Source organism: Rhincodon typus, chromosome 14 (assembly GCF_021869965.1).
Source record: "Rhincodon typus isolate 14 chromosome 14, sRhiTyp1.1, whole genome shotgun sequence".
Classification (NCBI taxonomy): domain Eukaryota; kingdom Metazoa; phylum Chordata; class Chondrichthyes; order Orectolobiformes; family Rhincodontidae; genus Rhincodon; species Rhincodon typus.
The window spans coordinates 17,208,850-17,236,201 of NC_063345.1; the positions used below are offsets into that span (position 1 = coordinate 17,208,850).

General features: G+C 42.2%; 1 protein-coding gene across 1 annotated transcript in view; it reads left to right on the forward strand.

Annotated features, from left to right (window-relative positions):
• nalf2 (NALCN channel auxiliary factor 2) overlaps positions 1–20,675 on the forward strand; it is a 385,965-nt gene extending 365,290 nt beyond the window's left edge. The window contains exon 3 of the mRNA XM_048605397.1: positions 19,984–20,675. Within this exon, the coding sequence (XP_048461354.1) occupies positions 19,984–20,288 (305 nt within the window). The 3' untranslated portion in view covers positions 20,289–20,675. The remainder of the gene's footprint in view (positions 1–19,983) is intronic.
• The last annotated feature ends 6,677 nt before the right edge of the window (positions 20,676–27,352 follow it).

Below are 27,352 nucleotides of genomic sequence, written 5' to 3' on the forward strand. Positions count from 1 at the left end.
GAATGAGATGTTAAATCAAAACCTCTGTCATCACAGATCCCATGCAAAAGATCCCATGGCATCAGTTTGAAGACAAGTAGGTGAGTTTTTCCAGCTGACTGTTTTTCCTTCAAACAATATGATAAACAAATTATCAGGTCATTTAAACGTTGCTGTTTCTGGGAGCTGGCTGTACATTAATCCCTTGTATCAGGGAAGGTCCAATTAGATTGGAAAATGGCCAATGTAACACTGTTACTTAAAAAGGGAGGGAGACAGAAAGCAAGAATCTATAAGCCAGTTGGTTTAACATCTGTCATAGGGGGCAGTATTGAGAGCAATTTTTTTTTTTCTTTTCATTCATTCGTGGGATGAGGGCGTCACTGGCCAGGCAGCATTCATTGCCCATCCCTAATTATCCAGAGGGCAGTTAAGAGTCAACCACATTGCTGTGGGACTGGAGTCATATGTAGACCAGACCAGGTAAGGATGGCAATTTCCTTCCCTAAAGGACATTAGTGAAACAGATGGGCTTTTCCAACAATCTGCAATGGATTCATGGTCATCATTAGACCCTTAATTCCAGATTTTTTTTTATTGAATTTAATTCCACCATCTGTCATGGCAGGATTCAAACCCAGGTCCCTAGAACATTATCTGGGTCTCTGGGTTATCAGTCCAGTGATAATACCACTAGGCCACCGCCTCTATTAAAGAAGGTATAGCTGGCCACTTAAATATGTTCAAGCTAATCCAGCAGTGTCAACATTGAATTGCGAAAGGGGAATCATGATTGACCAATCTATTGGAGTTCTTTGTGAAGGTAGCATATACTGTGCATGAAGAGGAACTGTTGGATGTACAGTACTTAGATTTCCAGAAGGCATTTGATAAAGGGCTACATCAAAGTGTATTGCGGAAAATAGAAGCTCATAATGTAGGGGTGGCACACTGGCATAGATAGAAGATTGGCTGACAGGAAGCAGAGAGTAGAAATAATTGGGTGTCTTTTAAGTTGGCAAGATGTGACAACTGGTGTGCCACAGGTATTGGTGTTGTGGCACAACTGTTTATAATTTACACAAATGACTTGGATGAAGAGACCAAAGGTAGATTTGCCGACATTGCTAAGAACATCATAAGATTGTAAGAATACAAGGTATAGGAGCAGAACCGGGCCATTTGGCCCATCAAGTCTGCTCCACCATTTGATCATGGCAGATATGTTTTTTTAACTCCATTCTCCTGCTTTCTCCCCGCAACCCTTGATTCCCTCACTAATCTTGAACCTATGTATCTCTGTATTAAATACACTCAATCACTTGTCCTCCAAAGCCTCCTGCGGCAAATAATCCCACATATTCACCACCCTCTCACTTAAAAAATTCCTCCTCATCTCAGTTCCAAAGGCTCGCCCCTTCACTCTGAAGCTGTGCCCTCGGGTCCCAGTCTCTCCTAATAGCGGAAGCGTCTTCTCCACATCCACTCTATCCAGGCCACTCAGTATTCTGTAAGTTCAATGAAATCTTTCAATAAGAAACCTTTCTCTATTTGGCTGTGTGTCAGTTTCATCAAGTTTTTTTTGGATTTTCAGCATGGGTCCTAGCGAGATCTCTTGCTATAGCTTATTGAACATCCACTCTATCCAGGCCTCTCAGTATTCTTCATGTTTCATTTTTCTCATCTTTCTAAACTCCATTGAGTACAGACCCAGAGTCCTCAATCATGAGGCAAGAACTGGGTAACATAAATTGGGAACAGATGCTGTCAGGGAAGAGCACCACAGAAATGTGGAGATTGTTTAAGGAATGCATACTGCATATGCTCGATATGTTTGTCCCTAGCAGGCAGAGAAGATGCAGTCGAGTGAGGGAGCCATGGTTCTCGAGAGATGTCGAACGACTGGTTAAGAGGAAGAAGGAGGCTTATGTAAGATTTCAGAAAAGAGGAACGGAAAAGACTCTAGAGGGATACAAGTTAGCCATGAAGGAGCTACAGAAAGGGCTTAGGAGAGCTATAAGGGGGCACGAGAAAACCTTGGCGGACAGGATCAAGAAAAACTCCAAGGCTTTTTACAAGTATGTGCAGAACAAGAGAATGACGAGAGAAAGGGTAGGGCCGATCAAGAATTGTAAAGGGAATTTGTGCACAGAGCCTAAAGAGATAGGAGAGGTCCTTAACGAATACTTTTCTTCTGTATTCACAACTGAGAGGGACCTAGTTGTAGAGAAGGTTGTTGTGAAACAGGCAGGTAGGCTAGAGGAGGTTGATGTTAGTAAAGAAGATGTGCTAGGAATTCTGAGGAAATTGAAGATAGATAAGTCCCCCGGCCCTGATGGGATTTATCCAAGGATTCTATGGAAAGCAAGGGATGAGATTGAGGGCCTTTGGTGATGATCTTTTCGTCCTCACTGTCCACGGGTATAGTGCCGGAAGATTGGAAAGATGCAAACGTTATTCCCTTGTTCAAAAAAGGGAACAGGGATAACCCCAGAAATTACAGGCTAGTTAGTCTTACGTCAGTGTTGGGCAAATTATTGAAAAGGGCTCTGAGAGATAGGATTTATGATCACTTGGAAAGGCACAGTTTGATTCATGATAGTCAGCATGGATTTGTGAGGGGTAGATCATGCCTCATAAACGTTATTGAATTCTTTGAAGAGGTGACCAAACACGTGGATGAAAGTGGAGCAGTGGATGTGGTATACATGGATTTAAGTAAGGCGTTTGATAAGGTTCCCCATGGTAGGCTCATGCAGAAGGTAAGGAGGCATGGGATAGGGGGAAATGCGGCAGATTGGATTCAGAATTGGCTGACCCTTAGAAGACAAAGGGTGGTAGTGGATGGAAAATATTCAACATGGTGCTCAGTTACGAGTGGTGTACCACAAGGATCTGTTCTGGGTCCTCTTCTATTTGTGATTTTTGTAAATGATTTGGATGAAGGAGTGGAAGGGTGGATTAGTAAGTTCGCAGACGATACAAAGGTGGGTCGAGTTGTGGACAGTGCGGAGGGCTGTTCTAGGTTACAAAGGGACATTGATAGGATGCAGAGCTGGGCTGAGAAGTGGCAGATGGAGTTTAACCCTGAAAAGTGTGAGGTGATTCATTTTGGAAGGACAAACTTGAAAGCAGAATACAGGGTTAACAGAAAGATTCTTGGCAGTGTGGAGGAGCAGAGGGATCTTGGGGTTCATGTTCACACTTCCCTGAGAGCTGCCACCCAGGTGGATAGAGTTGTTAAGAAGGCGTACAGTGTGTTAGCTTTCATTAATAGAGGGATTGAGTTCAAGAGCCATGAAGTTATGCTCCAGCTATACAAAAGCCTGGTTCGGCCACATCTGGAGTATTATGTCCAGTTCTGGTCACTTCATTACAGGAAAGATGTGGAAGCATTAGAAAAGGTGCAGAGGAGATTTACCAGGATGTTGCCTGGAATGGAGGGAAGGTCTTATGAGGAAAGGTTGAGAGAGCTCGGGCTTTTCTCTTTAGAATGACGAAGGATGAGAGGTGACTTGATAGAGGTGTACAAAATGATCAGAGGTATAGATAGAGTAGACAGCCAGAGACTTTTTCCTAGTGTGGAGGTAGCTTTTACGAGGGGACATAGTTTTAAAGTGAAAGGAGGTAGATATTGGGGAGACGTCAGAAGTAGGTTCTTTACTCAGAGAGTGGTAGGGGCGTGGAATGCATTGCCTGAGAGGGTAGCGGAGCCAGCCTCATTAGGGGCATTTAAGTGGCTATTAGATAGGCATAAGGATGATAGTATAAGGTAGCGGTGGAGGTTAGATAGACCTTAGGTTTAGGGTAAAAGTTCGGCACAACATCGTGGGCCGAAGGGCCTGTGCTGTACTGTTCTATGTTCTATGTTCTATGTTCTATGTTCTATGTTCTATGTTCTATGTTCTATGTTCTATGTTCTATGTTCTATCACTCCTCATATGACAAAAAAATGTCCTCGGATCATTCTTTTAAATTTTCTCCGGATCCCCTCCAAGGCCTACACATCCTTCCTCAGATACCAGACCCAAAAATGCTTTTGATGTTCCAAATGCAGTCTGACCAGAGCCTTGTACAGCCTCAGCAGTACATCCCTGTTCTTATTTTCTGGCTGTTTTAAAATGAATACTAATATTAAATTGCCTTCCCAACTGCCAACTGAATTTACATGTTAATCTTAAGAGAATCCTGAACGAGAATTCCTAAGTCCCTTTCAGATTTCAGAAGCCACTCTCCATTTATAAAATAGGCTACATCTCCATTCTTCCACCAAAGTGCATAACCTCATGCTTTCCCACATTGCATTCTGCCTGACACTTCTTTGCTCACTGTGCTAGCCTGTCCAAGTCCTTCTGCAGCCTCCTCGCTTCCTCATCACTACCAGTCCCTCCACCTATATTTGTGAAAAGGTACAGAGTTCTGAGCTGGAGAGGGATTTGGAGATTCTTGTGCATAAATCCCAGTAGGTTCCATGCAGGAATAGTAAGTAATTAGGAAATCTAATAGAACATTATAATTGATCGCAAGGGGAATTGAGTACAAATGTAGTGGGGTTATATTCTGCCAAGCAGGACACACATGAGATTGCATCTGGAGTACTGTGTACAGTATTGTTGCCTTTATTTAAGAAAGAATATAAATGTGTTCAAGTTAGTTCAGAGAAGGCTAACTCAACTTATATTTGGAATTAGTGGGTTGTTGTATGAGGGAAAGTTGGTCAGACTCGGCTTGTATCTGCTGGAGTTTAGATGAGTAAGAAGCGACCTGACTAAAAGATATAAGAACTTGAGGGATCTTGACAGTGTAGATGTGGATAGGATTTTACCTTCTATGGAATAATCCACAACTAGGGCTCAATGTTTGAAAATCAAGGGTCATCCATTTAAAATATGTAATTGTGTTTTTTTTCTCAGAGAGGTCAATGAGTCTTTGGAGCTCTCTTCACGTGTCGGAAGCAGAGTTTTTGAATATTCCCAAGGTGGAGAGAGTTAAATTCCTGTTAAGCAAGAGGACAAAAGGTTAGTCCATGGGGGTAGGCAGATATGCACATTTGAGGTTACAATCAGATTAGCCACGATCTTATTGAATGGCAAAGCAGACTTAAGGGGCTAAATGGCCTGCTGCTGCTTGTAATTCGGATGTTTGTAAATTGTCTGTGTTTCTGACATGGCAACAGTGACTACAGTTCAAAAATGTATGTCATTGGTTGTGAAGAGTTTTGGTCCTGAAATAACTGCATTGGGGCTGGGTCCTGTCATCAAGTCACCCTTTATTTACTCATGCACAGTACATTGGCTGAGGCCAGCCAACTCAGAGTCAGTACTCCACTGAGGAGATTCTAATCTCCTGGTTATGTTTGTCAGCCAAGTCTTTCCTGATTGGCCCAGATTAACAACCCCAATCAAGAACCTTGTAGTTAACAAGATCCACCTGGTCCCAATCACTACATCCTTCCCCCATTAAGTCTGGGGATGTAGGTCTGATCTTTCGCCTGTAGCTTCTCTTGCAACGCTTTCGCCCCAGGTCCAGTTCCTCCGACTCGGACTCATACACAAGTGGCGTGTACCAGACTGAGGCTCATCTCTTGAATGTGGAATGTCTTGGAAGGGTCTCCTCCACTTCTTCTGGTAGCAATGGTACTGAGGCTGCATTGATTTCAGACTCCGAGGTTTCCTTGACACAAGGCAGAGAGGGACCACCTGCGGTTTCTGCTGGGCCTTCAGTCTGATCTAAGTGGCCAAGTATGTTTTGCTCCTGCCCTGTTTGAGGGGTAACAGCTTTCAGGTGATCCACGTGTTTGTTCAAGACTGTATCACCTACGCAAACTTTGTAAGTCACAGGACCTGACCTCGCTTTAACCTTGCCTCGTACTTGTACGAGGCCATTTCCATGGTTCTGGCACTAAACTTCATCCCCTGAATGAAATTGTCTCTCTCACTTAGAAGAGGCATTTGGCAGGTTCTGGTGTTCCTGCTGCTATTTCAACTTCCCTCCTGCAGGTGCAGAAATATCAGGTAGTGTCTGGTGCCTCTGGGGAAGTTAAGCCCCTAATAACTGAAAATGCTGCAGGTTCACATGCAGTCAGAAAGATAACTCATGGCTTTCATCTGTCCCAATATCATTTGTGTGGAAAAATATCACATTCTTTTGGCATACTGGGCCCAGTCTTCAACAGCAGGGTCAAATGAGTCAAACATCCCAAATAGAGGCATAATGCCAGAAATGCTTACCCCAACTCCAAGATGACAGTTGCAAGTGAATGTTCTTCAGGCACTTCCTGTTTTCTCCTGTCACCACTGAAACAACTGCACAGAGTCCAGGTCCCATCAACAAGTTACCCTTTATTTACTGGTGCACAGAACACTGACTGTGACCAGCCAGCTCAGAGTCAGTACTCCACTGAGGAGATTCTAATGTCCTGGTTATATTGGGCAGCTAGGGCGTTGCTGATTGGCCCAGGTTAATCACCCCAATCAAGAACCTCATGGTTTACAAGGTCTACCTGCTCCTAATCACTACAGATACATCCTGTGGACATGAAAGATATATATTTATAATACTGCATTTTTCTTTCTCAATGGTCTTGCTAGAGAAGCAAGGATGACTACTGCTCTTCCTTCTGGCAGCAACAGCCCAGAGGAGATCTAGTCAGATTCCAAGATCCTGTCCCTGATCTGGAAACTTTTGTTGACCCAGTAATGAGAAGAAAAAAACTACTTAACTCACTCAAATAGTTATATGAACTATTGACAGATGGCCAGTGGGTTTCTCCACTGTGACAGTCAATTAAACACAATGTAGGAGAAAAAGCACTTCACTTCAACTCTGATTAAGAGTCATCTAGATTCAAAACGTTAGCTTGCTCTCTCTCCGTATTTCTGAAGAAGGGTCCCGACCCGAAACATCAACTTTCCTACACCTCTGATGCTGCCTGGCCTGCTGTGTTCCTCCAGCTCTACACCTTGTTATCTCTGACTCCAGCATCGGCAGTTCTTACTATCTCTGATGCTGCAGCTGGAGCTGATTTCTGCAACTTTGGTGAAAGCACAAACAGCTGACATGCAGACTCTAATCTCACATCTTTAACAGAAAGAAGTCCATGAGAAAAACAAAGGCATGGTAGGAAAGTAAGTTGTGAAGAGAATGCAAAGAGTCCACAGGTAAGTTAAGCGAGCGGGCAAAAAATTTGGCAGATGGAGTATAACTTCAGAAAATGTGTGTTTGTCCACTTCAACGGAGAGCAGAATATAATTTACATGAAGAGAAACTACAGGATTTTGAAGAACAGATAAAATGAATCATAAAATATTAGAATGCAAATACAAACGGCTAGGAAGGCAAGTGTTGGCTATTTCTGCAAAGGGGAATGTGCAAAAGATCTGGATCATCTTGTATATCAGTTGCTGAAAGTAAGTGTGCAGGTGCAGCAGGTAGTGAAGGCAGCAAATGGTCTCTTGTCCTTTACGACTAGAGGATTGAGTACACAAGCAGTGATGTCTTGCTGTAATTGCACAGGGGCCTTAGAGACACCACACCTGCAGTATAAAAATGCACTTTTGGTCTCCTTACCTGAGAAAGGATGGTCTGGCTATGGAGGGTGTTACAACACTGATTACTGGGATGGCAGGACTGATGTATGAAGAGAAACTGGATCAGTTTGGATGATATTTGCTGAAGTTAGAAGAATAGGGGGAGATCTCATAGAAGTCTATTCCATTCTAATGGGACTATACAGGTTAAATACAGGGAGGATGTTCCCATTGACCAGGGAGTCCAGATCCAAGTGTAACAGTTTAAGGAGAAGTAATATTCACATAATGATCATCGCCAATAGGGGACGATCTTACCATGCCCCTTGACATTCAATGGTGGTACCATCACTGAATTCCCCACTATCAACATCCTTGGGGTTACTATTGAACAGAAGCTTAACTGGACTTGCCACATAAATACAGTGGCTACAAGAGCAGGTCAGCAGCTAGGAATACTGTGCTGTCAAACTCACTTCGTAACTCTCCAAAGCCTGTCTGCCATTTAGAAGGCACAAGTCAGGAGTGTGGTGGAATACTCCCCACTTGCCTGGATGGGTGAAGCTCCAACAACACTCAAGAAGCTTGACACTGTCCAGGACAAAGCAGTCTGTTTGATTGGCACCACATCCACAAGCAACCACTCCCTCCACCACTGATGCTCAGTAACAGCGGTGTGTACTATCTACAAGATACACTGCAGAAATTCACCAAAGATCCTTAGATAGCACCTTCCAAAAGCACAATCACTTCCATCTAGAAGGACAAGGACAGCAGACATATGGGAACACCACCACCTTCAAGTTCCCCTCCAAGCCGCTCACCATCCTGACTTGGAAATATATCGCCATTCCGTCACTGTCGCTGGATCAAAATCCTGGAATTCCCTCCCTAAAGGCTGTGTGGCTCTACCTACAGCACATGGACTGCAGCAGTTCAAGAAGGCAGCTTATCATTACCTTCTCAAGAGCAACTAGGGATGGATAATAAATGCTGGCCAGCCAGTGCCACACATGTGAATAAAACAAGATACAAAGTAGGCCGTTTTGGGCTGAAATAAGGAGAAATTTCTTCACTCAAAGACTGATGAGCCTGTGGCATTCTCTGCCATAGAAACCATTTGAGGCCAAAACATTGAATGTTTTCAAGAAGGATTGGATATAGTTCTAATACTAAAGGAATCAAAGCCTGGTTTCCTGGTGGTATGTTGTATTGTGCTTAAGGTATGCAGAATTCCACCAGCATTATTAACTTCACGATTATGTTAACCATTTCCTGCATTGCATTTAAAACAAAAATTATTCTCAAACTTAAGCTTGTTTCTATACAAATCCTGTTAATGACAATTTGCACCAAAAAGTCTTAAATCTTATTCATCTTTTTTGTAAATAAAACAGTATTAGCATGTGAACATAAAAACATAAGAAATAGAAGCAGGAGAAAGGTATTCAACTGCTCAACCTGTCCTACCATTCGACAAGTTTACGGCTGATCTGTTCCAGGCCTCAACTCTTCTTTTATACCATCTCCTCATAGCCCTCCACTCCTCAACATATCAAAAATCTATCCTCCTCTTTAAATACTCAGTGATTTAGCCTCCACAACTCTTTAGGGCACAGAATTCCAGACACTCACTACCCTCTCAGTGAAGAAATTCTTTTGCACCGCAGTTGTAAGTGGCCATTTCATGGAGTCTCATGTAGCACACACCAGGTAAGGACGACAGATTTCCTTCCCTAAACGACATCAGTGAACCAAATAGGTTTTTTACATCAAATGATAACAGTAAAATCAAACTGCAAATGCTGAAGTTCTGAAATAAAAACAGAAATTGCTGGAGAAACTTAGAAGGTCTGGCAGTATTTGTGGAGAGAAAGCAGAGGTAACATTTCACGTTCGGTGACATTCTTCAGATAATGGTTTCATGAACATCATTACTAGGTATTTGTTCACACATCAATAGACTGTTCACTAACATTTGTTCTCTGCTCTCGTTTGAATTTAATTATAAAGAGCAAATTCAGGGAAAGAAAAACTTGTTCAACAAAGTTCCATGAAACATTGAGGGAACAGAATGAAAATGGAGAGAGAAGAACAGATGTATTTTTCACAGTAGCATAATTATTCACAGTGTTAATCCCCTTCTCAATTTTGCATTCATCTTCCTGGCCCACTCAGCCGAAGTAGCAGTGATCTGCCACTATTCCAAACCATCAGAAATTAGCAACATAGAACTTAGGAGCAGGAGTAGGCCATTCAGCCTTTCGAGTCTGCTCTGCCATTCAGTCAGAAATGTCCATGATTGTCATCTCAACTCCACTTCTCTGTCTGCCCATGCAGATCCTTGACTATCAACAATTTATCCAACTTAGCCCTGAATAAATTCAGTGACCCTGCCAGACTGTTGCCTGGAGAATTCCTCAGGCTAACAGTGTTCTGAGAGAAAAAATCCTCCTCATCTTCATCATAAAAGGGAATCTTTCTATTCTTAAACTGCATCCCATGATTGTAGCGATTTAGTTAGATATAATGATAAAGATTGGATGAGATGAATCCCTCTGTGTCCTTCCACTTGTTACAGGCACAAACCCACAGCCCACTTTGTATTTATTCTGGCACCAAGTTGAAGGAAAACTCTAAGCACTCAAGTGATCATTTTCAGCAGTCTTGCATAATTTGTTTTACGTAAACAGATTTAAACTTGCTTTTCTAGTTTTTGTGTAACAAATCTCACCCTAGTTCTTAAACTGTTAACAGCTGTGTTTATGCGAGGGTACTCTGCCTTATTTTTAATGAGTTGAAGATGCTATGTATGAATAGATTGTGACAACAACCTTCCTGGGGAAGAAGGCAAGTTTAAATTTTATTTTTTTTATTTCAAAGTTGGCTTTCGCTTGGTGCCTCCCTACTCCTCACATTACTTGAAGATGTTTATAATCATCATTCTTTCTTCAACAACAGGGAACCATGAACCAAATTTTGTAGATCCAAATTTTGCCTCTTGTTTACATCTGACCCAATGAATCTGTCCTACCATTTCAGTTAGACATTCCATTTCTCTCTGAGGTGAGGTGAGATGCATGGTAAAATTGGACAAGATGTTTGACAAGCCCCATCTCGGCTTTGAGACGATTTTTTAAACATTTTTCTCAACTGGCGTACGAGGTTCTCACTAGGCAGCAGCAACTTGCTGATTGACCTTCACTCCTGCTTATCAAACTCCTTGTTAACAACTTAAAACTCACCATGCAAATCAGCCATCATGAAAACTTGACATGGAAACCAAAATGGGTTCTTGGTGGGTTCAACTCATCACTTGGTCCGAAGACCTCCATATTGGACACAGGGCACCGCCATCTCAAGCATGCTAAATAAATAAAACAAAGAACTGCGGCTGCTGGAGATCTGAAATGAACAGAAATAGAAATTGCTGGAAAAAATCAGCAGGTCTGGTGGCATCTGTTTTCACTCCATAGATACTGCTGATTTTCTCCAGAAACTTCGGTTTTTGTTTGTCTCAGACATGCTCCAAAGCCACCAGGCACATGCATCCCACATGTGTGGACCTTGGCAAACAATGTTTAGCAGCCTCTATCAACCCTCATTGGTATATCTCTGACTCACTTACAGGACATTTCTGCACTTCAACGCTGCACTTTGCGCTGCTCTGGGAATTATCATTTTAATGCTGCAAGCGGGGACAATTTTCCTCGGGTCAAGCATCTGGGCTCACGGACTGGACCATGCTACCTCTTCAGGCTTCACGCTCACTCATCCTTACCCTTCCTGAAAGCTCACAGCACCCCAGTCTTGCCTTGCCCTGCCTTGCTGCACATTGACCCCTCAGCCAGAGATCCCAGGCTCATGTTCCTTCTGTTTTGCCTTGCTTCTTAGCACAGATGCAAAGCCAGGAAGCTTGTCATGGTGTGGTTATGGGTATCTCCATGGGTATCCCAGTTTTAACTGTCTCTTTTGTGGGGTATGTGGAATATTCCTTGTTCCAGTCCTGCTCGGGGTCCCCCAGATGAATGAGTCGGGCCATGCAGAGAACATGCAGGGTTAATGGTGTTGCAGGCTAGAGTGGATGAATGATGCTACATTCATTAGTAAGAGTGGTAGGACATGGGCCTTAGTGGAAGGTGAGTCCAGTAGCAGAGATAGAGTGAGTGTGAAGTATCGGAGAGAAGGTAGTAGCACTTACGTTGGGGAAGTGAAGGTCATTGACCCTCTTCCTACATTTTTGGGCAATCCTCCAGATGGCTGAGACTGCTTTAACCCGGGTGACGGTCTCGGACAAGGCTGGCATGGTCTGCTGTGCTGGCCTCCACTATGGTCTTGGGTGGGGTAGAGTAAGTCCCAACTCCACACTACTCCATCCACAAGGACCTCTCGGACCATTTCCACAAAGCAGGGCACCAATTTCCCCCTTTTTGCCCTGTCTGAGTAAACATGTGGAACCGTGCAGGACAGCTGTGGAATAACTGTGCTTGTCAGGGTGCACATTGGGAGTTTAAATATAGCACCGGTACCATGGATGCCCGTCGTTTCTGGGATCTCCACTGAGTGGCAAGTTGTTATGGCATCAGTGCATAGTAAGATGGGGCAGAAATCGGATATGATACTTACCATTACAGCTAGAAATCACATGATACCAGGTTATAATCCAACAGGTTTATTTGAAAACTCAAGTTTTCAGAGCCTCCTTCTTCAGGTGTTAGTGAGTGAGGTAGAATCAGACACAGAATTTATAAGTAAAAGATCAAAGAGTCACACCACTGATAAGGATATATTAAACAAACCTAAGATCTGTTAAGTCTTTAATCAGTTAGAGGGTTAAAATTGATTAAAATGTATATGTAAATCCCTGAATTTCTTTCAAGGCACTGTCCTCAAAGAACTCAAGGTTTTATCAATGTGAAGAGAAGGTGATATTTTAGGTCAGACAGTGCATGTTAGGTGTGAGGCCTTGTTTAGAATCTGTTTGTGTTTTGGTTTGGAGTCAGACTGGTTTTATTTCTAAAGTAGGAATTTATAAAATGCCACATCGACTGACTGTCTATAAATTGTGTGCTTTTTGAACAAAATAGAATGTATCTGCAAATACAAATTCATCCCATAAATTCATGTGTGTTTGTGTGTGTGTGTGTGTGTGTGTGTGTGTGTGAGGGGGAGAGAGAGAGTGAGTGTGTGTCTGTATGTGTGTGAGGGGGGAGAGAGAGTGTGAGTTTGTGTGCGTGAGGGAGAGAGAGAAAGAGTGTTTGCATGTTGTGTGTGGGTGTGTGTGTGTGTGTGTATGTGTGGGTGTGTGTGTGTGTGGGTGTGTGTGTGTGTTGGTGTGTGGGTAGGAGAGACCAACACTATACACCAGATACATTGATGACATTTTCTTCCTTTGGTCTCATGGCGAGGAATCACTGAAACAACTACATAGCGATATCAACAAGTTTCATCCCACCATCAGACTTACCATGGACTACTCTTTAGAATCAGTCGCATTCTTGGACACACGCATCTCCTTTAAGGACAGACACCTCTGTACCTCACTCTGCCGCAAGCCCACGGATAACCTCACGATGCTGCACCTCTCTAGCTTCCATCCTAAACATATTAAGACAACCATCTCCTACAGACTAGTCCTGCACATACACAAGATCTGCTCAGATGAGGAGGAACGAGACGGACACCTGAAGGTGTTGAAGGACGCCCTCATAGGAACAGGATACGATGCTCAACTCATCGATCACCAATTCCATCAAGCCACAGCAAAAAACCGTCATGACATCTTCAAAGACAGACATGGGATATGGGACATCGTCCAGTACTTCCCGGGAGCAGAGAAACTACACCACGTTCTTCGCAGCCTTCAACACATTATCAATGATGATGAGCTCCTCACCAAGATCTTCCCTACACCTCCACTTCTGGCCTTCAAACAACCGCCAAACCTTAAACAGGCCATTGTTTGCAGGAAACTACCCAGCCTTCAGGACAACATCGACCATAACACCACACAACCCTGCCATGGGAACCTCTGCAAGACATGTCAGATCATCGACATGAATACCACCATCACACGTGGGAACACCACCCATCACATGCACAGCAGATACTCATGTGACTTGGCCAATGTTGTCTATTTCATATGCTGCAGGTAAGGATGACCCGAGGCATGGTATATTGGCGAAACCATGCAGATGCTATAACAACAGATGAATGGACATCGCACAACAATTATCAGACAGGAACACTTCAGTGGGGGAACACTTCAGTGGTCAAGGACATTCAGCCTCAGATCTTCAGGCAAACATCCTCCAAGGCAGACTTCGGGATACAGAACAACGCAGAGTGGCTGAGCAGGGACTGGTACCCATGAGGACGGCCTCAACCAGGATCTTCGGTTCATGTCACATTACAGGTGACCCCACCACACTATACACTCTCACACACACGCAACCATACACACACGCTCACTCACACATACAGAAACACACAGACACTCTGTCTCACACACACACACACACACAAACGTACACCCCACACACGCACACCCACACACACACACATTCTCACCCACCCACGCACACACTCTCTCTCACACACATGCACACACTCTCTCTCTCACACACACAAACACATACACTCTCTCACACACACAAACACACACATACACCCCCCCCGCACCCGCACACACACACTCTCCCCCAAACACATGCACACACTCTCTCTCACGCACACACAAACTCTCACACACACATACACTCTCCCACCCACACTCTCCCACACACACACACACACACACACTCACATGCACACACGCGCCCGCACACACACACTCTCTCCCACACACAAACACTCCGTCTCCCACACATACACACTGTCCCCTTTACGCACGCACACACTCTAACGCACACACTCATACACACACACACTCTCTCTCTCACATACACACACACACAAAATCTCTCTCTCCCCGCCACACACACACACACATACATACACACTCACATGCACACACGCACCCGCACACACACACTCTCTCCCACACACAAACACTCCCTTTCCCACACATACACACTCTCCCCTATATGCATGCACACACTCTGTCTAACGCACACACACTCATACACACACACACTCTCTCTCCCACACACACACACACAAACACACACACATACACACACATACACAAACACAGACACTCTCCCCCCCACACACACATACACTGTCTCCCGCTGCGACACACACATGCGCACACACACAAATACAGAGTTTAGAATTCATCAAAGAAGGACTTTGGGATTGATTAAGAAGGGGGAAATAGAGTACGAAAGTAAGCTTGGGTTTGTACATGGGGTCCAATTCTATATGTTTGTTGCTACAGAACAAACCCAAACAGAACAAAACCGGAAATAACACAACTCACCAGAATGGACCAGACAGTATAAATTCCAAGTGGTATAGAACAACATCGCTTCATTGCCTCACTGATGATGTTACCTGGCATGGTGATGAAACATCTGAACAAGAACAAGCCAGCTCGGCGAGCAAGTCAACAACCTCACCAACAACCCGAGCTACAAATCTTTGCAAAAACCCTAATATAACACCTCTTCTTTACACTGGTAAAATCTTTAGTTCTCTCAGGACAGTGACTTGGAAGGAATTCAGGGATTTACATATACATATTAATCAATTAAAACCATCTAACTGATTAAAGATTTAACAGCATCTTAGGTTTGTTTAGTACATCCTCATCGGTGGTGTGACCCTTTGATCTTTTACTTATAAATTCTGTGTCTGATACTACCTCTTTCATTAACACCTGGAGAAGGACTGACGCTCTGAAAGCTTGTGATTTCAAGTAAACCTGTTGGACTCTAACCTGGTGTCGTGTGATCTCTGACCTTGTCCACCACAGTCCAACACCAGCACCTCCACATCATGGATACCATTACAGCTGAACACCAATTGATGCAGCAAAGAAAACTTGTTCTTTGTTGTGGCAAGAATCACTCCATCAAACTTGAAGTAACCTGCACTTAACCAAAATAAAAGGCTTATCCCTTTGTTTTCTCCCCCCAGCCATTAACACCTTTGTTCCCTTTTAAAACACATTAATTAATTTTGCAAATCTAGCTTCTTGGGTGGTGTGCTGAATATTCTCACCTTGCTGTGTGATGAAGTGTTTCCTGAACTTGATTCTTCCAATTAAACTCAAATTCTCTGAATTGCCCAACGAGTTAATCACAATTTCCTCAGCTTTCAGTTTATCTCTTTCGGGTGAAACAGGGATCAATGAAGGTCCAGAAATTATGACACTCTGTGTTCACAGGAAGTTTAAAATAGTGAGACTGTGTTTCATCTTTGACCCAGCAATCCCTTTGAAACTTTGCATTCTCAATGAAAATAAATTGCAGGTTAGGTGTGAAGAACTAAGAAGAAACAACCCATTTCTGCTTATCTGTGTGGAATGAGTACACATGGCATGCATTGTTTCATAAATTATGCGCTAAAGTTTGCCTCCCATCAGGAAACTCATTCGACCCAATGATCACTCTTTCTATTAAGATCTGGTTGACATCAGTATTAAATTTTCCTAAATCTGCGTCAAGTTAGTCACCTTTCCAGATTCCTTTATTCCATATCATTTTACATACCTCCATGAGGTCCATTCCATTTGAGGGTGAATAGTAAAGATTTTATTCTTCCATTACTGCAATGTGAATTCATGGCTGTAATTTGTCAGAGTGTTTAAATGATGGTTATTAGTCATCAGTTGTCATTCTGGCTCAGCATTCCAGCATCTGAGTGACAAGGTTGCAAGCTCAAGTCCTACGACAGAAAAGAACCGTAACCTAGTCAGTTGGAGATGTTGTCACTCAGGTAAGATGTGAAACTGAAACTCCATTGTCCTTCTCCTCCTATCAATGCATAAGATCCAATGACAGCACTAGAAGGTGAGCAGGAGACATCTTCCTGCATGTTAACACTCAACCAAAACCAACACCAGATTACTACTACTAGTCAGCGTTTGTATTAAAGTTGGTTGCTGCATTGTTTTTAATAAGCGCGGAACCTCAATTAAGGTAACCTGTTGGTGTGTAATTCATTCATGGGATGTGGGCTTTGCTGACTAGGCCAGATTTATTGCCCGTCCTTAATTGCCCACACGGCAGTTAAGAGTCAACCAAATTGCTGTCAGTCTGGAGTCACATTTAGACCAGACCAGGTAAGGTAGCAGTTTCCTCCCCAAAAGGACATTTGTGAGCCAGAACATTTATAATCTATTTCTTTAAACCATTTGAACTTTGTTCTGATGGCTTACTTTTGAGTGTTCTGAACTTTGACCTTAAACCTGATAAGATTTCTGCCCTCTAATAGCTTCTGGTGTATCTGTTATGCAATCAACAGATGTTCATAATAATTCTGTCTGTCTGTTATTGTATCAGTCTGTTTGCACATTCTGCAGTTTCAGTACACGCACATGTCATTCATTGGGGAACTAACTTGCATGTGCGTCAACTAGATGTATATACAATATGTATTTTAGATTAGAATAAATCTAAATAAACCAGTGTTCCATCTGCGTGATATTAACTCATCATTCTGTTCAACATCGACCACAACTCACTAGAGAGTGATATCATTGCTGTGAAATTTGAGTGTATTTAAAAATTGAATGACGCATTTGAGGCAGCGACACTATATCCTATCAGTGGAATATTCCTTTAGGACAATTGAACAAAACTGTTAGTGAGTTTTTTCCACCAATCACAGCAGCATAAAACAATTCTTGTTAACCTTTTTTTCTGTTTTTCCTCACATTATTTACCCATCCCCTGGTTTTTATGATATTCCATAGAAAAGACAGCGAGAATCTCAGTAATGAAAAAAAATCTCTCAAATGTCCTTTCATTCAACTCACTGCCTGGTTGATTGTCATTTCAATATTTTCCCAAATCTTCATCAAGAACATGCCATGGACGTTTCAGCCTGGAGTCCTCCTACACATGATACCCAGTTCAATATTGCTGGCGTCCTTTAAAGAGAAGTATCTTAAACCCTGAAGGAAGATAACATTTCCTCTCCAAATGCAATTGAACCTTTGGTCACAAATCCTTCCTAGTTAGCATTTATGGAAATTATAAATAACAGGAGAACAAGTGCTCAAACATGTGGTATTCCATTGGTAAATGGATATAAAACAGATAAGCACCCAGTCTCTGCATCTTACAAGTCAAAAGTTTGCCAATCCAATTTGACATAGTCTCATCTCAATTTTAAATTAAATCGTCAATTCTTACATACAATGGTGCCAACACCTCCTGAAATTCATATAGGTTACATTCACTGCTTCTCCATTTCTACTTAGTTTGTTGTTTCCTGAAAGGTCACCTCCCAATTCTAAAATCATAATAATTCATGCAACTTTGGATGCTCCCTTACACTAACCACCAAAACACTTACTAACACTTGTCCAACAGTGGAAGTAAGCCTTAAAGTCTATAATTGATAATATATCATTCATTTCTATTTTGAAGATAGGAAGCACATTTGCTATGTTCCAGTGTTTTGGATTTCATCCGATTTCAGTGAACTCTGAAAACATCCATAAATGACTTGGAATTATTCCAATAAATTCCTTCAGACCATGGGATGATGATTGTCAGAACTAGGCGACTTTACCTACCTTGAGCTTTAAAGTCTTCTAACTTTAAAACTTCCTGGTCTACTTTAACCTAGAACTGTTCTGTCATTTCTTCCCATTTTCCTTTCCTTTGTGAATACTTTCGGAAGAACTTTCTCAATTTCTCTACTTTCAGACACCAATTCCTCATTATAATTTCTTCAGGGCTAATCTCTCCTTGCACTTTTTTTAAAATCAGACATGTTTGAAGGTTTCTTGGCTGTCCTACTTAGTCTTTCTAGCTATATTGTCCTCATGATTCCGCATTGCATCCCTTGTCAATTTCATGGCATTCCTTAGCCCAACTTTATAGATCTTTCTCGTTCCTCCTGAACATTTAATAATCTTCTACATTTCCTCTTTCTCCATTATGCCTTTTTTAATTGTTAATTCCTTAAATTGGTCCTATTCTTTTATGTTATACCTGACCTATTTTAAGATATTTTTGCATTTTAAAAACTATCCCTTTGAAACTGTTTGTAGCACAGTGGTAGTGCCCCAATCTCTGGACCAGTTGCCGAGATTCAAGTCCCACCAGCTTCAGAGGTACGTAATAGCATCTCTGAATAGGCTGATACAAAGATAGCCCATGCAATAGCTTCTACAATGACTTAATGTCCCTGTAGCTTGGTTTTGATAGTACTTTCTTCCCCATGACGGGGCAAATGACAGGGACCTAGGGTTTCAGGTACATAATTCTTTAAAGTTTGCATCACATAGAGACAGGGTAGTTAAAAAGGGGTTCAGTACACTTGCCTTTACTGCTCAGTCCTTTGAGTATAGCAATTAGGAAGTCATGTTGAGGTAGTTCAGGACAATGGTGAGACCTCTTCTGGGATACCATGTCCAGTTCTGGTCACCCAGTTATAGGAAGGATATTATCAAGCTGGAGGAGGTTCAGAAGAGATTTACCAGGGTGTTGCCAGTTGTGGAAGGTTTGAGTTATAAGGAAACATTGGATAGGCTGGGACTTTTTTCACTGGAGTGTAGGAGGTCGAGAGGTGACCTTACAGAAGTTTATAAAATCATGAGGGGTGTAGATAGGGTTAATAATAGTTGTCTTTTCCCTAGGATCGGGGATTTCAAGGCTAGATGGCACATTTTTAAGGTGAGAGGAAAGAGATTTAAAAAGAGATAAGGGGCAATTTTCTTTTACGCAGAGGGTGGTTCACGTAGAATGAACTTCCTCAAGAAGTGGCAGATGTGCACACAATTGCAACATTTAAAAGACATTTAGATAAGTACATGAATAGGAAAAGTTTAGAGGGATATAGGCCAGGAGCAGGTGGGTGGAACTAGTTTAATTTGGGATTAGCTCATCATGGACTGGTTGGACCAAAGTGTCTGTTTCCGTGCTGTATGACTCTATAATATTGAAAGGTGACATATTCAAAGTGTGGTACAGCTGAATAGAACTTGTCTGAACCCAATGTGCCGCTATTGCAGGCTCTCTACAATCAATAATCTCACCCAGCCTTGTGGGCCAAAAGACAACTACTCTTGCAGTAATGGCTACCAGATTTGGATACTTTCTGACTGCTGGCCAAAGTTAAACAGACGGTCTCAGGCTGGCGATCAGCAACAGCTTGTTCGAGAACCTTTTGCAAAGCAGGGTCACTGTGTTATTTGATTTTGTTGGTTCTGTCCCTTACAGGCCTGAGGGGAGCTGGGTACAAGGGGTGGGTAAAATTACTTTGGTCAACCTCCAAACAAGTGAGAAAATTGGAAGAAAGATTGTCTGTGCTTCTACGCTCTTTTTAATCGAGTTCTTTTCTCTTTATGCAACAGGGCTACTAGAAAACCATTTAACCAATGCAGAGCCAGAATGCTGTGATGTCAGATGGAACACCTGTGATCTATCCTGGGACAAAGGTTATAATGTATCTACCAAATCCATGGACTCCATGTTGCATCATAAGTCTTCACTGCCTGTCTCAGCAGCATCTCGACTGTGCAACAGCAGATTTAAGCTGTGTGTTTTGGTATTAATTCTTCTACACACTGTGGTGACATTTACTGGTTTTCAGAACAATAGCAGAGTTGGCATGGAGACAGTGAGCGCACTGGACGACAGTTCCCCAAGCGAAGAGTAGAAAAAGATGTCTTCTTACTTTCTTTTTTTTTCAACAGTTCGTACAGGGCCATGGTACCGAGCAGCAAAGAAGCTCAAAGGGTTTTCAGAAGACCATCCAAACAAAGAGCTGGGCTGCAGGCAGCCATGCATAACGGTGTGCAGTAAGGCTAAGAAAACAATAATCTGGCCATGGCAGGTCCAGAAATGCTTATCTGCTCTGATAAGGATAGATGGTTTAAAATGTTACTCTACAGAGTCGGGCTACTGATACAAAATGGGTAAAAATAATTTGGTAAAAAGCATAGCTGTCTCTGGGACAGATACTAGAAGTAGAGAGTTACTGTAAATTCCATCTGTTCTACATGTAGCTAGAAAGGTTTCAGATGTATAAACGCACTGAACAATTTCATCACAGGATGTTTTCTTTTGCCTTCTCAGTTTGTAATCAAGCTAATCTCTATCACAGTAGTCTTCATTGAATTCTTTGTGGTGTCTATTCCTATGAACATGACTTAGTTGTCCCAGGGACAGATAGCAATAATCCTGTGCTTGAACAAAGTATCTTTTGCCTGTATCAGAGAGTCGGATAGGTGTCTAAATCCCTGAATAGTTTACTTGCCCAAGCAACCCTGGTAATGTTTCTCCTCACGTCAAACCAGTACTGGTCTCTCATCTTAATGTTAAACAATTAGTTAAGATTTGTTACCCATTATTGTGAGGAACACCAGCAAAGTGACTGTGAACATCTCAGTCGCAGGATAGGTAGGCACTTACTCTAAACAGAATGATTGGGCGTTCGATAGAGCAAAAAGTTAATGCACCCTCCTGCTTACCAATGTATATGCAATGTGCTTCCTCAATTCTCAGCAGGCTATTTGACGTGGATATCATGGCTACCCAACTCAAATATATGAACCATCTGCTTGATGGTCTAGGAATTAAACAAGTGATGGTAGCCTTGAAGGCAGATTGTAGTCATATCACTATTGATATGAGTATTCTGAGAGAGAAATGGGGTTGGTAGAGGGAGAAGATGGGAAACTGTGGTACAATTTTTTTTAAAAATCAGATGTCTAGGTCCCTTTTACAGTGGCCAAGTGGTAGATATGTGTGTCCTATCTACTGCTTGTTAGAACCTAAGGCTAATACATGGAATTTTTGCATTAGTGCAGGTTAGATGCCTAACCATTACATGTGGAGATCTAAGATACCTATGAGTATGTCTTACAGCATGCATCACCAGATGCATTGCATAGCAAAAAGCAACTCAGCAGCAGTCTACTGAAACATTCAAAAACAAATAAACACTTTTATAAACAAAAATAATCATAGACAATAAGGGCAAAAACTTAAGAAGATTTTATAATAACACTTTCAGTTAACTGTCCTTTATAGTCATGTATCCAATTCTTAATCTGAGAATCCATTCTGCTCTCACCCCCTACCTTTATGAAACTCTGAAATTTGAGTGCAAACATCAGAGGAGTTCAAATGGATCTTTCAATTATTAACAGTGTCGATGAAGGGCCATAGCTCTTTGTGCAGGACACCACCAAAGTTTAAAAAAAGAGTGGAAGCAAAATTAGAAGTGTCACTAGTGGATCAGTGGATTTTGTGCTCTTGAGCTAGCACTTCAGACCGAAATAATGCTGTCAGTTGACACCTGTTGATTGGCGACCGTTATAACAACCTCAGCCCAGTTTTTAGAATGTGTGGGCCTACAGCAAAAAATTGCACATCAATTGTCAATCTCACTCATCGAGCTCTCAAGGATGTTTGGTGCAGAAAATGAATCGCTACCTTGAAAACTTGACTTAGTTACGAGTTACCTGGTGTGGGGGTAGCAGTCACATGCTGGATGCCAAAATAGGAAATTGTCTCCTCCCTCACCTTAGAAAGTAGAGAATTTCTTCCAGAAAAGTAGTTTATTTTCCCATCTGAGTTGGATATCATTCAAATTTGAATGAATTCGCATTAGTGACCAGAACTGACCAAGTCAGTTAACATTGACAATAGTTTCCAAGTGAACTCTAGAATTTAAAGTCTTGCAATGCTAGAATAATGTCATTGCATTATTTGGGGAGGTGCAGATTCAATTTTCTCTTTCCTACAATCAAAACAAAGAAAGGATCTGTCAAAGCAATTCATTTATGTAATCGTGTTTTGGATGTAAATCACGATTTTTTTTTTGCCATTAACACTGTAAATGGAAGCAGAGACTGGGACCATATTCTTAGTAATGATCTCCTTGGGAATGGGCTTGGTGTTTTGTAGCTATGAGAATTGTTATTGTTTCCATAGCATGGAATTAACCCACGTGCCTTGTTTTGAGAGAGACCTTTCATGCCACTGGATTGGTGCCTAACCCCAACTGGATGAGGTCAAGAGAAATACATGCACTCATGTTGGACACCATTGTAGTTTCAATTTTACTGGATCGGCACAAAGGTGGAGAAATTGGGCTTCAGTTACAGAGTGAATAATTTAACATGAGGAATGCCTTATTTCACTGATGAACATCGCTTCTATCTTTCATATTTGGTCCCTTCTTGTATGTTTACTTCCAATCCTCTTGTTATTTATTTCGCCCTTTTCTGAACTTTCACCGCTTCGCTATCTTGATCGGTGCTCTGCCTTCTTACTTTCCTGCCCAGTTTTGAATCACTAATGAATCAGCCCACACAACCTCCCCCCATGTGTACCTGTCGCATATTGTTGACTCCTTATGAGCTGTGCCTTTGTCTCTCATTCTCCCCTCTCATCAACCTTGCATGCCCTTTGGGAATTAACACCTCCAACTTTCTTTCCATTCCACTTAACCTGACCAGCATCATCCTTGGGGCTCTGGTAGTTATTCAATAATCTTTGCCCCCCCCCACCCATAATGTCTGTTAGCATAAAGATGGCTCTTGTTGTGTCCAACCTTATTGTTTTGACGGCATTGACATCTTGGCTTTAACTGAAACCTGACCAATGGGAAGCATCACCATGTGCTTACCAAAACAATGCCCCTGATCTGGCCACCGTCACCAGCTTTATTCACCACTACTCACCACACCCACACCATAACTGTGGTAGTTTTAACTCTTATCACTAAATCTTATCTTGATATTGTTTTTACTCCTCCAGTACTTTGTTCTCGTTCAAACCCTTCACTTTGTATAATCCTTCCCTTCTCCTTTAAAATCATTAAAATAATCATTTGTCTATTGTCTCTTAAGACCTAGATCCTCATTGAGATATCCATCTCCCTGGGCTTTCAAAGTCCCTACATTGACCTCTTAACATAATATGGCCTCTCTGTTGTAATGGTCACACTATGTTCCCTAACTTAGCCCTTCTTGTAGACTCAGTAGCCATACAAGCCACTCCATGTTATAGCTATCATCTGTAACTCTGCCATTTCATGTTATCACTTCATGTTATCCATCCAGGTAAAATGATGGATGAAAACCTAAACCAGCTGTGCACTATGTATGTGCATCCCTTATACTTGAAGGATAGCAGTCACACTGGGAGAATTGTAACTGATGAGAGAGAATAAAGCTTTGAACAACAGGGGCAATTTTTGAAATAAATTGCTTTTTAAGTTCTCTGAATAGGGTCATTGCTAACAAGGACAGTGATTTTTGCAGCTGTCTAGTTGCCCCTGAAGTGGCGATGGTGTGTCACCTTTTGAGCCACCGTGAGTTCCCGGATTGTGACACAGTGAAAATGAAGGTGAACAGGTAAAGAGAATAAGCAGCTAAGGAAGTATTCTGAATGGAAGACCAAAGACCAGGGTGCTGAGAATTTGAACAGGACACTATATTTGACCTCGGAGAGAACTTTTCCAAGCATTGATTAGGAAGGAAATGGGTTGAGAGGCTCGGAAGATCAAGGTGATGATTACAAGGGAGCGGCTATTCATGTGGCTTTTGATCACTTCAACAGTGATTGAGGACTTATTAAATCCAGGCCTATGACAACACTGAAATGGCCCTAGCTAAAGTGTACAATAACATCGTTCCAGAGATAGTAGTTACTGCAGATGCTGGAGAATCTGAGATAACAAGGTGTAGAGCTGGATGAACACAGCAGGCCAAGCAACATCAGCGGAGCAGGAAGGCTGACGTTTTGGGCCTAGACCCTTCATCAGAAAAATCTAGGCCTGAAACGTCAGCTTTCCTGCTCCTCTGATGCTGCTTGGCCTGCTGTGTTCATCCGGCTCTACACCTTGTTATCTATGTACAATAACATCTATGACTGTGACTATGCTTTACTATTCAGCCTGGACTTCTCTGCAATCATAAACACAATTAACTGCTCACTCTTTCGCATGGTCTAACTCCTCTTTCCAACTCATTGCAGCTGCTGCTAATATGGGTTTTTATTACAATATAAAGGCAAGGGCTGAAATCCTGTGCTGGATTTAAAAATAAGTAAGTAAACAAGGACAAAAATGGTCACTACTTTATTAAAATTCCGTCTTACATAAAGTCACAACAAATATTGAGGTTCCATTGTAAGCCATTGTAGGGGAATTGTTCATTAAAGCCATCTGAGTCAACTTACTGACTCTCTGTCTCCCTACCCCTCTCTCTCCCACACACAGACTCTCACTCACTCCCATTATGGGGTCTTGAAATGCCTGTCTCCTCTGCACACATGGTACAGGGTTTCAGCACATGATAGGAATGACTGCCTTATGGTTAATTAAGCCTATGATTACCATCCAAAGTATTAAAAAGGCTGCATGCCATCCTCCAAATTCAGACTACAATTAACACCCTCTACTAACAGCAACCAAATGAACAGGAGTAAGTAAGTCATTGTTCAGGATTTCTCATACTTTAAAAGCTGTGCTCAGTTTTACACTGTTCATTTACTGATTGAGGTTGAATGACTGGCCTGCATTTAAACATTGAAACTTGTTGGGAGACTTTTTGATAGACTTTGTCAAGACTTCCTCGACACTGTCTGAGAACTTCACACACAGAGAATGAGCACCTTCCTGGAGATCTCATAGGAGCCACTGGGAAAAAGGGAATGGTTGGTCATCAGAATGCTGCTAGGGATGCCACTTATTCCACGGTAGGAGTGGGCAAAAGAGAAGAGACTTTGAGCAGCATCATCAACTGCTGAAGGAAAGTGAGGCAGGAGGGTGAGGAGGGCTCCAGATTTATGGTGACAGGCTGCATACTACACAATCCAGCAATGATAACAAACCAGCCATTATTGCCACCAATAACAAATTCCCTAGTACTGAAGTGATTCATGTCCATATGCATCAGGACTTGGACAATATTCCTGTTTGGTCTGATAAATGACAAATAACATTTCCGTTACACAATTGCCAAATAACAGGCATCTTTCACTCAAGAGCATGTAATCATCACCTTTTGACATTTAATGACATTACCATTTGTGAATACCCTACCATCAACATCTGGGGTGAGGGTGGGGGTGGTGACCATAAACCAGAACCTTAAGTGGACCAGATGTAGAAATACAATATCTATAAGAGTAGGTCATAGGCTGGGGAATTCTACAGCAAGTAACTCACTTCCTAACTCCTTAAAGTCTATCCACCATTTACAAGGCACAAGTCAGGAGTGCAATGGAACCATCCCCACTAACTTGGATGAGAGTGGCTCCAACAACATTCAAGAAACTTGGCACCTAAAAACACAGACGACTTGATTGGCATCCCATCCCCCATTGTAAACTTTTAGTCCCTCCATAACTGAAGCACGGTGGCAGCAGTGTGTACCTGTTACAGGACGCACTGTAGAAACTCACTGAGGGTCCTTCAAGAACGCTTTCCATCTCAAGATATCTGCTATCCAGGAGAAGGGTAGCAGATGCATGGGAACACCAGCACCCTTCAAGTCAAACACAATCCTGACTTATAAAGATATCACTGTTCTTTCACTGTCGCTCGGTCAAAAACTTGGAACACCCTCCTTAAGAGCACTCTAGGTGTATCTGTGCCAGATCAGCTGTAGCTGGAAGCTCAATAACCCCATCTTAAGTGAAGTAGAATGTGGCAATAAATCCTGACCTTGCCAGCACCATCCACATCTCATGAATGTATGTTACTTCTAGGAAGCAGAAATGAGCCATGTTAAAAACTCAACTGATTACTTTAAGTTGTTTGTAGTGTAACAGTTAGCACATTTTGTTATTCAGCAAGTGCTGCCCAATCACAGAATCATTTCTAACAGTGCATATATTTGTTTCAGTATTGTCAGTGGGTGCTGTTTGACTACAGTCTGTTGCGAACAACTGGAGGAACATTACTTCAATCAGTAAGTCATTGAGACTTGCAGTCTATGCACCTGGCATCACACTGGCATTGGAATTCAGAAATGACATATTTCAACTATGAGGTAGATTGTTAAATTCATTTATGCTGGCGAGAAGTGACATGACAGGGAGCATTCTCTGAAAACAAAAGGAATATATCTCAGCCTTATGCCCTCACTGAAATAGCTAGAAGTGTAAGGAGCCTAATGTTTTATCAATGCAATGCCTTGGTCAATCAGAATTGACCTGACAAACAACCAGAACCCATAGAATAGAATTCCTACAGTGTGGAAACAGGCCATTCAGCCCAACAATTCCACACCGACCCTCTGAAGAACATCCCACCCAGACCCATCCCCATCCCCTTCCTCTCTCCCGGTAGCCCTGCATTTCCCATGGCTAATGCACCTAACCTACACATCCTTGAACACTATGGGCAATTTAGCATGGCTAAACGACCTAACCTGCACATCTATGAACTGTAGAAGGAAACGGGAGCACTGGCAGAAACTCATACAGGCACGGGAACAATATGCAAACTCCACACAGTTAGCTGAGGATAGAATTGAAACCAGGTCCCTGGCACTGTGAGGCAGCAGTGCTAACCACTGAGCCACCAGGCCACCCAAATTCTGCAGTAAAAATTGCTGTTATCATTTGGAATTTTTGCATTCTTGCATTTTTCCTGAAAAGTGCAAGATAAAACATATGTCTTTTTTCAGCAATGTTCAAAGAAATAAATAAATGCTGTGAGACATGTCTGAGGTGTGTGTAGTATCAATGAAAGATGTATGA